At 35.9% G+C, this 15674-nt stretch overlaps 1 protein-coding gene and 1 pseudogene across 1 annotated transcript; one reads left to right on the top strand and one right to left on the bottom strand.

Moving 5' to 3' along the window:
- Nucleotides 1-1447: 1447 nt before the first annotated feature.
- LOC149252879 (ras-related protein RHN1 pseudogene) lies at nucleotides 1448-2002 on the bottom strand (annotated as a pseudogene).
- Nucleotides 2003-7270: 5268 nt separating this feature from the next.
- LOC149252878 (F-box protein At5g49610-like) lies at nucleotides 7271-8320 on the top strand. The gene has a single exon (XM_089454300.1). The coding sequence runs from the start codon at nucleotides 7271-7273 to the stop codon at nucleotides 8318-8320; it is 1050 nt and encodes a 349-aa protein (XP_089310426.1).
- The last annotated feature ends 7354 nt before the right edge of the window (nucleotides 8321-15674 follow it).

The following is a 15674-nucleotide window of genomic DNA, read 5'->3' as shown; positions in this document are numbered from 1 at the left end:
CAGCCAAAGCATATAACAAACAACTACCATCTTCAAAACCTTCTGTCATTAGGCCAAGAGCCATGTACATGCCTGCTTTAACACCTGCATGGGGGGTTGTTGGCTAGGGATGGGGATCCCAAGGGATAAATCTTAACCCTCTATTGTGACTACTACTAAAAATATTCCATGGATACTTTGTAAAAGTTAAATCCCTACCATCTACCTATTAATTATTCATAGCTAATGTAATTTTTTGAAAGCATTATTCCAAAATAAATACATCTATACAAGAAATTAATAAACATATAAAAACTCAATAAATTTAATTAATAAACATATAATTAGGAATAGAGCATTCCTATATATAAAGATGTGAAATATATATAAAATATAAATAGTAAGTATAAATTAAGATCTATTTAATATATAAATTAAAATAATGAATGACAATATTCATAACCATTAACTTCATATTTAAATTTATTTAATAAACACATACATATATATATATATATATATATATATATATATATATATATAAAGAGGGAGTTTGCATGCTTTAATAATTATGTTAAAAATGTAAATTAAAAAATATAAAGAAAAAATACAATAAGAAAATGTCAATATGATATATTGTAACTATATATATTATCAAAATTTCAATAAAGTTAAAAACAAAAATATTTTTATAGATAGATATGTGAAATTTATGTGTAAATAACATTATTAATAGCTAGTATATATCCATATTAACTTGAAATATATGGTGTAGAAAGAAATCAAATTTCTTAAAAGGTACATTTTTCATCACATTGAAAAAAAATTACCCATTGAAAAATTTAATCTCTCTCAACTTTTAATAAATCCTAAATTGCTTTGTACTAATTATTTATCATTGTTATAAGATAATAATATAAATTTGTAATATATTATATACTTTTTATAATTAATTTAAATTATAATTAAATATATAATATATAAATTTATAATTACACCAAAGGTATTTCTATGATGAGTTTGGCTAGGTAGATCCAACTAATCAAAGAGGATTTTTTTCGTCCTCCTTCGTCCAATCATTTTTGACCACCTACAAAAGTCAGATTCTAGTTTTTGAATCTATGCCCATTTTTCTTTGATATTCATCTGACTATTAAGCAACAACGATTTTGATTTTTGAATCTATGCCCATTTTTCTTTGATGTTCATCTGACTATTTAAATCAACAACAATACAATTTTCATTTTTTAATCTAGGCCCATTTATATTGATGTCCATTCGACCATTTAAATTAGATTTAAGAATATAAAATATAAATGCTAGCATTCCTTAAAGCAAGTTCTAAACAAAGCTTGAATCCCCCACCATCTCCTCTGGATATGACAATCGTAGCAAGTAATGTGCATAGAATAACTGCTTACAGCTAAAAGGGGCATCTTCAAATTTTAAGTGACAAGAAATCTAGGGCTTACGAAAACCAAGAGTAAGCTCTAGTGCTCTCTGCAGGTCTATCCATGAGAACCATGCCTGCAAGATGGTACACCAGTCGGGATTTGGGTAATCTCTATGCATTTTTATAGTACAGCTCATTAAATTTTTGCATCCTCGTTGCTAAGATTTCCATAAGAAATAAACCATTTCCATTTGCATATGTTTTAGCTTTCTCTGGTTCGATATTCCTCTTTGTTTCCCTATCAAACTTATTTCGAGTGAGAGCCATAACCAAATTTGAGTTGCCTTATTTTTTAAGCTCCATCACCCAATTCTTTGGTTGAACAAAAAAATATGAATCTGTTATGTCATGAGAATTTATAGCTGTAGCAACACGACAATAATGCATGAGTATTTATCCTATCTTGTAGTGTCCCATATCTCAAATTTTACAACCACCTCATTCACAGAGAGTGTCTGTGAGAAAAATGTTGCTCCAATTGTCGACTCCTAATAATTCAAATTTTCCAGTACCCATATCACCAAGAAGCACCAGCTTAGCTTGCATGTTATCGTTACCTGTGGTCATCATTAAGACTGGGGATACGATGCTGACACTCAAATGCCTCGAAGTTTTCTCTGTAGATTACCGAACTCCACAACTTTTGGATCAACAAAGGAGTGAGAACGAAGAGTTGTAGCTAAGAATTTGGTGATCGCAACGAATCCAACTGCAGAACAAACAATGGTTTGTGAACGAATTCACCCAACCATAGACCAGACAATGGTTTATGAACAAATTCACCCCTTGCAAATATCTTCGAAGATCCAATTCAGGACCTTGAGCTTCGCCAAATGCCCGAGCTCCGCTAGAATGGTTCCTACGAACCAAAGCTCTTCTAAGTTGCTGAGATATCCTATGCCCACACATATACCCCTATAATAGTTCCAACATAGTTCAATTTGATTATTACTTTTGAACATGTTAATGTATACCCTATAATAGTTTCAACATAGTTCAATTTGATTATTACTTTTGAAGATGTTAATATTGTATTGGTAAGGAATTCAAATTTGATAGATTATTTAACTTAAATGTGTAAATTGTAGTAGTTCAGATATTGTTATTTATACTTGGGAAGTTCATATCATATAGGGTCATAAATCTTAAAAGGATACAAAATCATTTGAATTTTTGTTGTTAATGTCAAAAGGTGTCATAGATTTAAAAAATCATTTGAATTTAGCAATCATGTTATTTAAAAAAATTTAAGGTCATATGAATTAAGAGCATTGATCCCTCTTAATTTATTTTTAATGATTTAAAATGTTGAAGTGAATAAATATGGATGATTTTACACCATTATTAAAACATTGAACAACTCTAATTCATCTATTAAATGTTTATAGCTAGATGACATTATTTCTCTTCAAACTCCAAATATAAAGAAGCATGATAATTTGATGTTAGTTTAAAAAACCTAATACATGACCATTCTTATGATTTAGAATGCTCAAGTGAACAAACATGGATCTTTCTATACCACTTCTAAAACATCAAACATCTCTAATTCATCCTTTAAATGTTTGTAGCTAGATAACACTTCATATTGATTAATCTAGCATTTTAGAATCATAAACAACATCAAACTCCAAATAAAAAGAGTTAGAAAGTTTGATGGTAATTGAAACAATCTAGGGTATTCATGAGTAAAGAACACTAATTACCATCTATAAAGGTAGAGGCACCTAAGTACAAATCACTCTTGGGTGCAATATTAGTATTGCAGTTGGTAAAATAATTTTAAAGAATGAATCTCATGGTTTATCAATCTATTGTTGGTTTGATAAAGATGGAAACATTTTTTAATCTAGAAAGATTGGGAGGTGGGCAAGGAGGAGAGGTGCAAGTTCTTAGGGTCCAAAAATAGAGTTGGTAGAAGAGTAGGTTAGATTTCAGAGTAGGTGGCTACAATATTACTCATGCTCAATGGAAGTGGTGGTCTTACTCATGCCTGATGGCAGTGAGTATCCAAACAGACTTTGTAAACAAATTGTTCAAATATGTAGTCACATGGGTGTTGAATGTGAGCCATGCTGAAGTTGAAATGCAGTGGGGGTAGGACAAAAACCAATGGAGGATGACATGTTTGACAAATAGTACTCGTAGAAGAAACATACTGAAAATAGATTGCAGAAAAATAATGGTATGAAGTTACTTCCTCTAGCATTGGTCATTATATATAGAGTATGAAATATCATGTAGTGATATGGAAATTCATGGGCATTTTTCCCTCTGAGAATGATTTATTAGGATGGGTTAAATCTAAATGGAAATCTGAAGCTCAGGTTGATATAAAATTAGAAGGATTATTTATAGCCGTATTTGCTTATATTGAGCATAGAGACAAAATATTTGAAGAAGGGTCATACTTCTTCAACTTGGTGGGTTTACATTTGTGTTGTTGGACATAATAATTTTCTCCTAAAAAGGAAGATTTCACAAAAGAATCAATAAGGATTCACATGTACTCCTTATTTTAAGAGTTATGGGAGAAAAAAATACTCGAAGGAATAGGCAATACCCTTGGATCATTTGTCAAACTTTTATAGGTCACCAAGTATGATAGATATACGTCCTATGCATTAATATTTTTTGATATAAACATCTCATTAGCTTTAACATAAACTTGGATTATGAACACATTCCCTTGACATGTCAAAAATGCCATGAACATGCCAACTTGTTCAAAGGAAGAATCTATAGGGATCAAAGATATGAGTATAGATAATGACACATAACAAGATTTAGAGGATGTTTTTAGTAGATAAACCCTTGGCAAGACATATAAGGTTGAAAAAGAAATTCATAGACTAAGCACATAAGACAAATAAATGTGATGGAGACACCATGACAAATATATCTTGGAAATGTTGGAAAGGATATAAGGTCTTAGTGGTGAGTGTGAAAGGGGTTTTTGGGGAATTGGTGCTTCTATAGGACCTCAACTAGATCACATTTGAAGTAATGATGGAAACCACTAGAGTCATATCAACTAACTACATTGTAATAGGAGTTCAAAATGAGGGGCATATCATCAATGCTTAATCCTACCCTCATAAATTCCCTTTTAGACTCTATCAAGATGTTATGATTACCTATACAAAGGTAGGATTGGATCATAGGAGGAGACATTTAAATGATCACATCCTTGTAGGAGAAGAGAGGATGCCTATGTAGGTTGGATGTTGAAATATGGTGTTCAAGGAAACTATAGAGAAATTGTAGTTAGTTGACAAAATGAGCAATGGATGCCACGAGATAACATTTTTTGACTCTTATCTGCAAAAGCTTTTCCTCTCTCTCCTCTATAGTCTGATAGCTAAATATTAAGCCTACGATGCGCTAATCACGATCATCACTTTGTACAACCTTGAAATATTGCACAAAATAATCGGCTAACTATTGCGTTCCACAATATCATTTACTTAATGAATTTTGAAAATGTGAATAATAAGCTAATATACATAATAATGTGTTATCAACGGTTGCTCTTTGTCTTGCGGATTCTTCTGAGGATCTGCGGATGCGGTTTCTCCACGACTGCGGTTTCTTCTGGCGATTGGCTCTCATTTTCCTGACCGTGAACCACGACTGCGGCTTCTGGCGATCTGCGGATGCGGTTTCTCCCGATCTGCGGTTTCTCCATATCTAAATTACGACTGCGGCTTCTGGCGATCGACGGCTTCTGAAAATAATATATTTAATTTCTCTGATCTGCGGTTTCTCCCGATCTGCGGTTTCTTATTATGCGGTTTCTCCCGATCTGCGGTTTCTCCATATCTAAATTACGATCTGCGGCTTCTGGCGATCTCGCTCTCGCAGATCTCTTCTGGTTTTCGATCTCGCAGTAGGGGTTGCATGGTATATCTCGCAGATCTCGCAGTTTTCTCGCAGTTTCTCGCAGATCTGAATAGGGTCGGATTCAGTGTCCTATGACACGGCAATTTGAATCATTTTCAATCACTCTAACCTATCCTTCTTTCTCGGTTCACTCTTGTGACTTGTGAGCTCCTTTGCTCACATCAGTTTTGGAGGCAGCAGAACGTGTGGAGGTTCTTAGGGTCTACGGTTCAAATATTTGCTGTTGTTCCAGCATTTTTTTCGATCTGGTGCAGATCTGCAAATATGGCTCCGAGCTTCGCAAAAATAACTGGTGGCTCATCCGTCTCTGGAGGGCAATCTCCTGCCCATATCGTGAGTGAAGCCCCAGCTCCCACTATCCAAGTGGTCTAGGACTCACTCGATGAAGTTTTGAAGTTCTCCGAAAGTGCCCTAATTTGCCGGTTCAATGGTTTTTGGCCGCGGCTGATAGCACTCCACAATTGGATCTCGGAGGTATGGAAGCCTATCATTTCTGATGAAATTAATATCTACCCCTGTGCTAGAGGTTTCTTTATAGTAGATTTTGAAAATCCTGAAAGCAGACAATGTATTCTAGATTCCGGCCCTTGGTTTTGGGAAAAATCAGGCCTATTCATGAAGCCATGGAACCCATCATTCGATCCCTCTACAGCAGTGATAACCTTAGCACCAGTTTGGGTGAGATTGCCAAGCCTACCCTTGCATCTCTGGAATCTCTCCTCGCTAAAAGCCATCGGAAATGCAATTGGGAAATTTTACTGCAGGTGCTCAGAAACAGAGGAATATGCCAGAACCACCTATGCACGCATCTGTGTGGAAATGGATTTCAGCACCGGATTCCCAGCTGAAATAAACCTAACAAGTAAAGACTACGTGTGGAACCAGAAGCTTGATTATGAAAGTGTCCTCTTCAGATGTCGATCGTGCTTTGAGACGGGGCATCTAGCCAAAAATTGCCCAAAAGCCTCTGAGAAAAATTTTGCTAGAAAAAACCACCACAGATCTACATGGTGGGAAGGAGCACAAAAAGAACACTACACTGTCATCAAAGAAGAAGAATATTCTACCGAAAACTCTGAGTCACAAGAAATCAAGGAAGAAGGAAACAACTCTCAAAGCAAGCAAGGAGAAAGCCCGCCCCAACAAATCAACAGTTATGAGAATTTGAATACCGCAGAAAATAAATCTTTATTTAACAGCAAAGCAGATCTCCTAAACCAAACTTCCCCGACTATAGATCGCGAAGCTAAGACACCAATGTCCCAAGAACCAGAAGAGATGAAGGAGATACAAGACAAAGGAAGTTGGAAGACCGTAGAGAAAAGAAAGAAAGCTACAACACCAATCTCGCCAAGAAAGACGAGGAGCCAGACAAGTAAAAATTAAGAAAATTGTAGGTCCGATAGACCAATTTGGTCTCAGTGGACGTTAACCATCACCATCATCATCATCATCATCAGTTTTCTCAATATTTTTTTTCAAATAATCTTTATCTTATATTTGTTCTATCATAAATAAGAGTTTTTATGTTTAGTGATTTAATTTTCCGAGATGAACTTTTCAAAATCTTATATTCTTTTTGTCTACCTTTAAACCTTTAGAAGCAATTGCTAGTATATTATATATTTTTATAATTAATATAAATAATAATTAAATATATAACACAGTAAAGCTATATATAGAAGGATGAAATGTAATTAAAATAGCACTAAAATTTCTTTATATAAAATATAATTTATGTGAGTGGCACAGCTAATGTAGTGTCAATGTGTAATTTTATATTTCAAGGTTTCTCTTATATATACCTCCTTTTCTCTGAGGAATGGAAGCGTCTCTGAAGGTGAGGAGGTGTAGGAACATTTTAAGGTCTTCTGCTGCTCTTCATTGATGTATCATTCACTGTAAATTTTCGTGCCTCCTGCCGTCAATCAACAGATGGAAGCCTTTCCCGACGATTTGTTGCGTTCGATTTTAGCAAAGCTTCCTGTTCGGGATGTTGCCAGAATGAGGATTGTCTGCAAATTATGGAAAAAACTGTTACCTCCTGGAGATGCCCTGCGAAGAATTGATCCAAATTTTTCAGTGAATTCCATCCCTGCATTTCTCATTCAACTCTATTGGGATCCCCGAGATCACGAAACATGGGTCATAGAATTAGCACACGGTGGTGGTTCGGGTATAAACTTTTACAAATTCCCTTCTCCAATTAATGACCTAAACATTGTGGATGCATGCCAGAGCATCTGCCTCTGTATGAGAGGTGGAGACAGATTGAATCTTTCCCTATGCAATCCTGCTACCAGAACCTGCAGACAACTCCCTCGCCCTGCCCGTAATGACCCAAATTGGGCTTTCAGTGCAATGAGTTTCGACGCTACCCTGAGGCGTTGCACTGTCTTGCTCGGTTATAATAATGTTGAAGAAGGAGGTGGGCAGTTAATGGTGTTGGAAATTTATGATTCAGAGTCCAATGCATGGACTAGGGTTTCCATGAAAGCACCGCGCTTCATTCAACCTCGTGGCAAGGGTCTCTATTCCAATGGAAAGTTTTACTGGATAATCAAATGGAATGCAATGTATTTCATGGTAGCATTAGATATTGCAGAGAGGAGTTGGACAGAAATTACATTGCCAGAGGTTTGCAGAAGTATCTGCCATTACCCAGCATCTCTTTATTTAAGTGGCTGCGATGGGGGAGTGGTGTTAATACGCTATGGAGAGGAACGTGGCGATATCCGCATGTGGAGGTTAAATGATGGTGGAGAATGGTGTGAAGATGAGATATGGAGGCCAGAAGGCCATGAGAATTTGTCTGTGGTAGCAAACAAGGGGTGGGTAATGATGAACACCATTGTTGACAGCCAAATTGTCATATACTTGTGCAATTTAGAGCAAAAAACAACCTACAAAATTCCATTCAGGTACATAGGATACTCTCGATTTTTTCATTCAGCGTTCGAATCCAACAACGTTTGGTGGCCTTAGGCAGTGAAAGGTTTCAATCGTGTAATTGCTCTCTTATGAAGCAAAGGTCCCTCCTTTTCACAGTGAGCCTTCAATTTTACTTTTGACGTATGAAGCTTTTAATAGTATGTGTTTAGTAGAATATGATACTGTCAAGAGTTACCTTAATGGCCAAGAACGATTTCCTTTAATTTGTTTCACTGGTTTTACATGTGGCGCTTTTCTGATCCAACTAGGATTCTAAATTACAAAAAATGAATTTTTTAATATAGAATTTTGAATAAAATCGAATCATTAGAATATAGATTTTGATAGAAAATGGTTCTTTTTCAATATGGAATTTTGAATAAGTTAAGTTCCTATAATCAGAATGCGGATTTTTAGAGTGGAGCATATTTTTTTTGTTTTCCCAATGAAAAAATTAAGCTTTCATTCAATTAAGAGAAAGATTTACAATATCTTGATTATGTAGCATTCATCATTTCTCACTCGAGCCTATTCAGAAAACATCACAAATATAAACATAAATCAGATAGCAAAAGGAATCTAAGTGAAGATCTGAGGCTCTCTTAAAGGAGACAAGTGTGTGTTGTGGAGGCTTAGCCCTAATTTCAACAAAGGGTTTTTTGGTTATACGCTAAAATGATTAAAAGATATTAGGCTAAGAATTCTAGCTACAATTAGCAATTTTAACCCTATTTTTTTAACAATGTCATCCATCTATATGGGATATTAGGTGGGATATCAAGCAATTGCATTTTACAATAAATTCATAAATATCCTCAAATTATTAATATGCATTTAAACATTTTTATATTCAAAATATTGGTAGAGATTAGGGTAGATACAACACTTGTTTTAAATGAATTGTTAATTTTGCATTCAATACATTCACATATAATCAACGCACATTCCCCTCAACCATATACTCACAACACACATTCCCCTCAATCATATTTGTGTCTTACAAGTTAACTGAAATGCTTATGACATTAAGGCTATTATTACAACATGTACAATTCACAAACCGCTCTCTAAGCTTATTATCCAATGATAACTTAACAAATTTATCTAGTACATTCATTTTCACACCATGCAAAGGTCATATAATTTAATAACTTCTTTCCTAGGGTTTAATCATCAACATAATTCTTAATCTCTATTGTAGATTCCATATCCAATTTGTGGGCCATGATGAATCTTTTTTCATATTTTTGGCATGCACTGCAACTTTATAATCAAATTTGAGCTAGTTTTCGCATAGTATATCAAGGTACAGGGCATGAGAACAAGTGTGTATGAATCACATTGATGCTTCATAAAAAAAATGGCCTTTCTTTTGTTCCATGCTCTAAAATCTAGCACCAAGAGAGGTGCACCTTGGCATTGGATGGCCTATTGTAATATCCCTTATCAGGAATATACCCCAAACACAAGCAAACTCTAACCAGAGATGGACTGGGAGGGCATTTACCAAATATGTCGCCTCTAAAAAGAGGATGAGATCCGGAGGCTACCTGGCCCTTTCCAGACTCTATCTAAGAGTATAATAAAAGCACACAAATGGTATAATAGCAGAGAATTCTCAAAGAGATACAAATAACAATGATACGATATATATCAAATAAACCATAAGAAGATACGCAAGAAATGCAGAGAGAATGCTAAGACATTTTATTATACTGAGTAATAGAATGAGTACAGGAGGTGATCAGGAAGATGGCACCTTGACTTGCACAAGGCAAGTGAAGAAATACACTCAGAATAGCAAAGAAACGGCCCTCTCTGAACTGCGTCCCAGTTGCTAGAGAACTGTTGCGCTGCTGCTGCTGCTAGAAATAAAATGAGGATTTGGGGCTGCTCCCCTCCTCGAAAATGGCTGAAACTCTGGAATCAAACTCTATTCAAGAAACCCAGAAAAGCCCAGAAAGCATTTCTAAAATGGCCGACCCCCGAAAATCACCCCCTTGGGGTTCTGCACAATCTCCCAATACTCTGCGCTTCCACTGAATGAAACCCTCCAAAAATATGCCTGAAACTCCTGCCAAAAACTCTCCAGATGCAAGGGTTGATCCCCTGCTCTATCTCTCACCACCAATCCTACTGCAAACCCTCAAACCAGAACTATGTCCCTCTCACAGTGCTGCGCAGTCCTCAAGAACTGCGTCCCTCTCCCAGTGCTACGTAGTCCTTCGAAATGCTGATAAAACTGCTGCTGAAATGATGATGTATCTACTGTTGAAATTCCAATGGAAATACCTTGTCCGAGCAGGCACTCGAAGTCCCCCGGGGCTAAGGGTGAGATCTCCGAACAAAGACACTTAATGCACTAAACAATGTTGCAGACTAGCTAAATAGCCAGCGTGCTCTAAGTCAAAATGACTATCACAAATGCTCATAACTGAATGATCAAAATTAGGGGGCTCCTCTCTCATTTATAGCCTTTGCCTCTCTCCATCCCAAGGCTCACCTCCTCCTGCGTGAATCCCCTCTTGCCATGTGCGTCTTCCCTCCTGCGCAGTCCCTCCATGTGTTTGCATGGGCTTCATTTCTGGTCCTCCTTTGGCCCCCTTGGCTCCCCTTTAAGTCACAACATTGTGCTACTAGGAAGTGACTTTTTATTCTAAAGTGGGTTATGTCCCCCTTCCTCACTTTTTATTTACAAATAACTATAGAAGGCAAAATTTCAACAAAATTGAATATTCCAATTAGCCATGGCTAATTAGGAATATTACACCTATTTACTTCTACCTACTAAGTGGATTCTTGGGGGAAACTTCAACTTGGTTGAATGGTATGGTCATGGGATGGGGGTGTTAGAAGAAATATCTTGGGACTTGATTAACATGCATGGACTAGATTTGAGGCTTCATTATAGTTTTTTAACCCAAAATGAAAGGAGAAGTGCATCAACTACGGTGGATGGTTTACTTGGAGAAACATTAGGCAAGGGAATAAGTTGATTTAGGTGAGACTAGAGCACCTTTATGGATCTTGGGATGGTATCTTCACCTAGTAAACTTTGACTTGTGGATACAATGTTGATGGTGATTATAAACTTATATCATCCCCCAATGTCTCAAGGGGATAGAGTTTGGATAATTTGGTGGGTTGTTGCTATATGTTGAATGGTGAAATTTATGAGGGGATGGGGTAGGCTAGTGGCTCTAAGAAGGAGAAAGGGGTTTGAACGATGTGAGGAGCTAAGTTTTGGAGGTTTGAAATTTTTTATAAAAACAATCTTCACAATACAATTATTAAGAAAGAAATAACACGTCTAGAATTGAAGGTCTGAGGAGAGGATATATGCATTGTTAGGAGAGCTCAAGTTTGAGCTAAACTTCAACATATTGATGAAAGGGATGAAGATTCCAGGTTCTACTTTGATTTTCTGAAGAAGAAAACATTGTTGGAGTGTGTTCATGGTTCACGTAGTGATGATGGAAATTTGGAGGACAATTCCTCCAAGATCGAGGACATGTTTTGGCTTCACTTTTAAAAAATATTGTTCATTCTTCCCTATTTGAAAAAGTAGTAGAAACTAGACATGTATGTTTTAAAGAAACCTATATAAGGTTTAAATGGATGATAGGGATAGGATGGATAGTGAATTTTCAAAATAACTCATTGATATTTTTACGTAGGTGAAGATTAATAAGTCCCCTAATGTAACATCCCCTATGTTGACTATTGCATTTATAAACATTTTATGTAACTATGAATCTAACATGGATAACTACTCCTCGCAAGATCTTTGTTTTAGCAATTGGAATTTATTAATTTAATTAAATTGAACTTGTTGGGGTAAAGGGATGACCAACTAATTAGATCCCGAGGGAATATTGTTGGATTCATTTGCATAAACTAAAGAGGGTCGTATCCATATCCTATTGAATTTAATGCCAAAACCTTTGCAGTTGGGTAAAGCCATTTTCTCAACTGAGTTTTTCTAATGAGATAAGATTAGGTCGATATTGACTTAGCGAACCGGCCAATGGTTATGTTGTGAAAACATAGGTTGGCATGGTTATGGATCAAGGAGCCAAGTGATGCCCTCTCGGTGGTGCCAAGGGATGCAAAAGGGAACCCTATATAAACACAACCCAACATTGAATTAGATTTTAGTGATCTTTAGGATTTTTATGTTGAGGTTTTCGAATTGGTGGACGTGGATGCTTTGGGATCTCTTTTCCTGTCTTAAAACAATTGATTGTTTCCTTTTTCTAAGCTCGTGTCACTAGTGAGGAGATCATATATAAAATTTAATTACTAGGTGCTTGCAGTGGGCTATGAAACAACTAGTACTTGCCCATATTCAGTTAAAGCACCTGATCATTGGCTTCTTTTGGTGGGCTATGAAGCTACTAGTACTTTATCATATACTGTTAAACCACATGACCATTTAGTGCTTGTTGTTGAAATTGAAATTACTAGTGCTTTCCAATTTTTTGTTGATTGAGTGAACTATAATTCTCTTGCATCAAGTATACAAGCCTATGCTTTTAATTATGAATAGTTAATTGGTCAGTTGATAGCCTTGATCTTGTATGCTAGGTTGCATAAGTTAAAAAGAGTTGGAATGTCTGTTAGACCATTTTTAATCAACTTACAATATATGTGGATTGTGTTTTGGAACCATGTCCCTTCTATTAAATTTATGAATAAGAGTGATTCATACCACTGTTTATCACCACATTGGTGAAGCATTGTGAAGGCCATGATTTTGTCCATATGTAATGTTGCATTATGAATTGGGGATAAATACCTTCCCGCTCTCATCATTCTCACTTATTGCAATTCGAGATCTAAAAGTCCATGGCCTTTAACCCTAACAGACCAAGTTCCAAATATTTAGTGCTCGACCTTCAAGCCTATGGGGTATTTGTATGAATCTGGCTAAGAACATCCCAATAGAACCCGAGGTCAAAAAATGTCGAGGATTAGTCCATTTGGTGCTCAGTCTTTGGGATTTCGGAGGAATAAAATAGTTAAAAAATAGTTGTGGTTGATCATCCTCCAGTCTGATATGGCATGGACCAGAGTAGCTCATGCCCGACATTGAACATCTTGGCCTTTGGAACATGGTAGAGAGGCATGCAAAGATGACAGTGGAAGACCCTAATGCCAAAATGTGTCACGAGTGGGCTAGCGGTCCATGAATCCCTAGAGAATTGACACAAAGATGAATGGGGGGATGGTTCACTAGTGGAACTTTGTATAGTGACTAGACCATCGAGCTCCCACAAAGATTCAAGTCAAGCCAACTAGTAGTAGAATAGGTATGATTTGATGTGTATCTCTTGGACCCACTAAGGTAATGGGCCTTTGGGACACTAGGATAATGTGAAGTTAATAACGAGAGTAACCACGAGATCTGAGGTCAATATGGTGCACGACTTGGGCTCCATGTCAAGTAGTGGGTATCGACCTTTCGCTAGACCCATGTTAACAATTCAATTCTCAAGAACACCTGGCCCATGATCTCATGGATTATTTATGAATTCCAAGATGATGACTTGTCTATGGAACATATTCCAGGTGGAGGCCACGTGGGTTCACATGGCAATCCAATGTTGACTTGTCACTCTAAAATGAAAACAAAATTGCATAGGTGTAAATTTCAACCAAAGACTCTGATTGAGGTGAAATTTATATAAACAAAAAGCTTTCACTAAGCTAGGTGTGATGGTGATACCATATTTTAATTACATTAAATTAAAAAAAATAACATTTTTTCATAACCCCATCTTTATAGAAGATTATGGAGGTTAGGTGAAGTAGGAAAGTAACACCTTCCATAGGCTAAGATAGTTCAAAGGGGTGGGAGGGAGTGTTAAAAAGTGGTTTTAGAGCCCAATTTCAACACTTGGAGTGAATGGGTCTTTAAGAATAAGGTTTATAGCCTTGATACTGTGTGAACAGAGCTAAGGTCTAACAGTGGACCTAAAGAAACCCACATACATAGAATGACATTTTAGCCATTGCATGTACAGACTTTATTTGGATTTATAGTTGATATGAGTACTACCCTTACAAGTATGCTTCCATGCCTATTCTTTTTACTAATTTGAAAAATAATTGTGTAGAAAAACCAAGGTAATGAATACTTATGCCAGATTTAACTAACAATTGTGTGTGTGTAACGACACATAAGATAGTGCAAGGTCTAGCAAAAAAGACAAGAATGAGTAGCAAGATGGTGCAATACAATATAAATAGTTCCCAACATAATCAGGAAGAAGAATCAATTTGGAAAGGGTCTGAGAAAAATTCCCCTGAGTGGATGGACACCCTCAAGAGTTAGAAGGTTCAATTAAGAAATTACAAAGTAGATAATGAGAGTATTGTTGGAGAACAAGAGAAGCCATTAGAGATAAATTTTTCTATTGTGTAGCTCTTCTATCAAACTTAGAAAGGCATAAAAAACACGAGCTTGGTTCCAGATACCTCGGAAAATAAAAATCCAATAAAACCCCATCTGAGATAACAAAGCATGTATTTGAAGCTAATAAAGCAAAAGGAAACAATTCAATAAAAGGAAAAAGCAAGAAAATAGAGACATAGTGAGAGGAGAAACTCTAATCAATAGTTCAAAAACAAATTCAAGCAACCATAACCAGTTGTTTGGTTTTGCAACTAAAATATAGTATCGACAAAGAAGGAGTGAGAACGACCTAAGGGTAGAGGATTTTAAGAAAGTGAAACCCCCTACTTGTTACAAATAAAATAAGAAAGTTGAAGAAGTAGAAGCCTGACTATTGGGGATGAAGAAATACTTCAAAGTACATGACTACTCTGAAAAAATGAAGGCTAGGTTAGCCATTTTCAACTAAAAATGAAATGTTGATATATGGTGGGAGGATTTGAAGATGTCAAGAGCATTAGAGAGTAGCAGTTGTCATGGAAAAGGTTTAAAAATATTTATGGAAGAAGTGCATGTCGGAGAGGTACTATGACAACAAGATTAAGGAATTCCATGAGTCTATGCTAAGGAAACTTACTACTGATGAATTAACCAATAGAATTTTGGAACTACTAAGGTATATGATGTATATCAAGGACAAAATGGTAAATATTCAAAGGTACCTCCGTGGGTTACCACAAGCATACAAAGATAGGATTGAGTTTGATGAACCCAAAACATTATAAGACATTATCTAGAAAGCTAAGTACTACTATGATAAATCTAATCATAAGGCTAAGACCTAGATTTATTGTGATCCTAATTATGAAGGAATGAAATGAAATATAGATTTAAAGAAGGAAACAAAGATACAAGAAAAAAAACTTCGATTAACAAATAAAAATTGTTGAAATTTTTTTACATGTAGGAAGGAAATAAATTAGCTTGGATAATGGTAGCTTATCTCTTAGA

This window comes from Pinus tabuliformis, chromosome 7, assembly GCF_031772625.1.
Source record: "Pinus tabuliformis cultivar Carrire ecotype Pingquan chromosome 7, CPIR1, whole genome shotgun sequence".
Classification (NCBI taxonomy): Eukaryota; Viridiplantae; Streptophyta; class Pinopsida; order Pinales; family Pinaceae; genus Pinus; species Pinus tabuliformis.
Note: the sequence above shows the minus strand (reverse complement) of the source record. Positions and strands in the feature narration are given on the sequence as shown.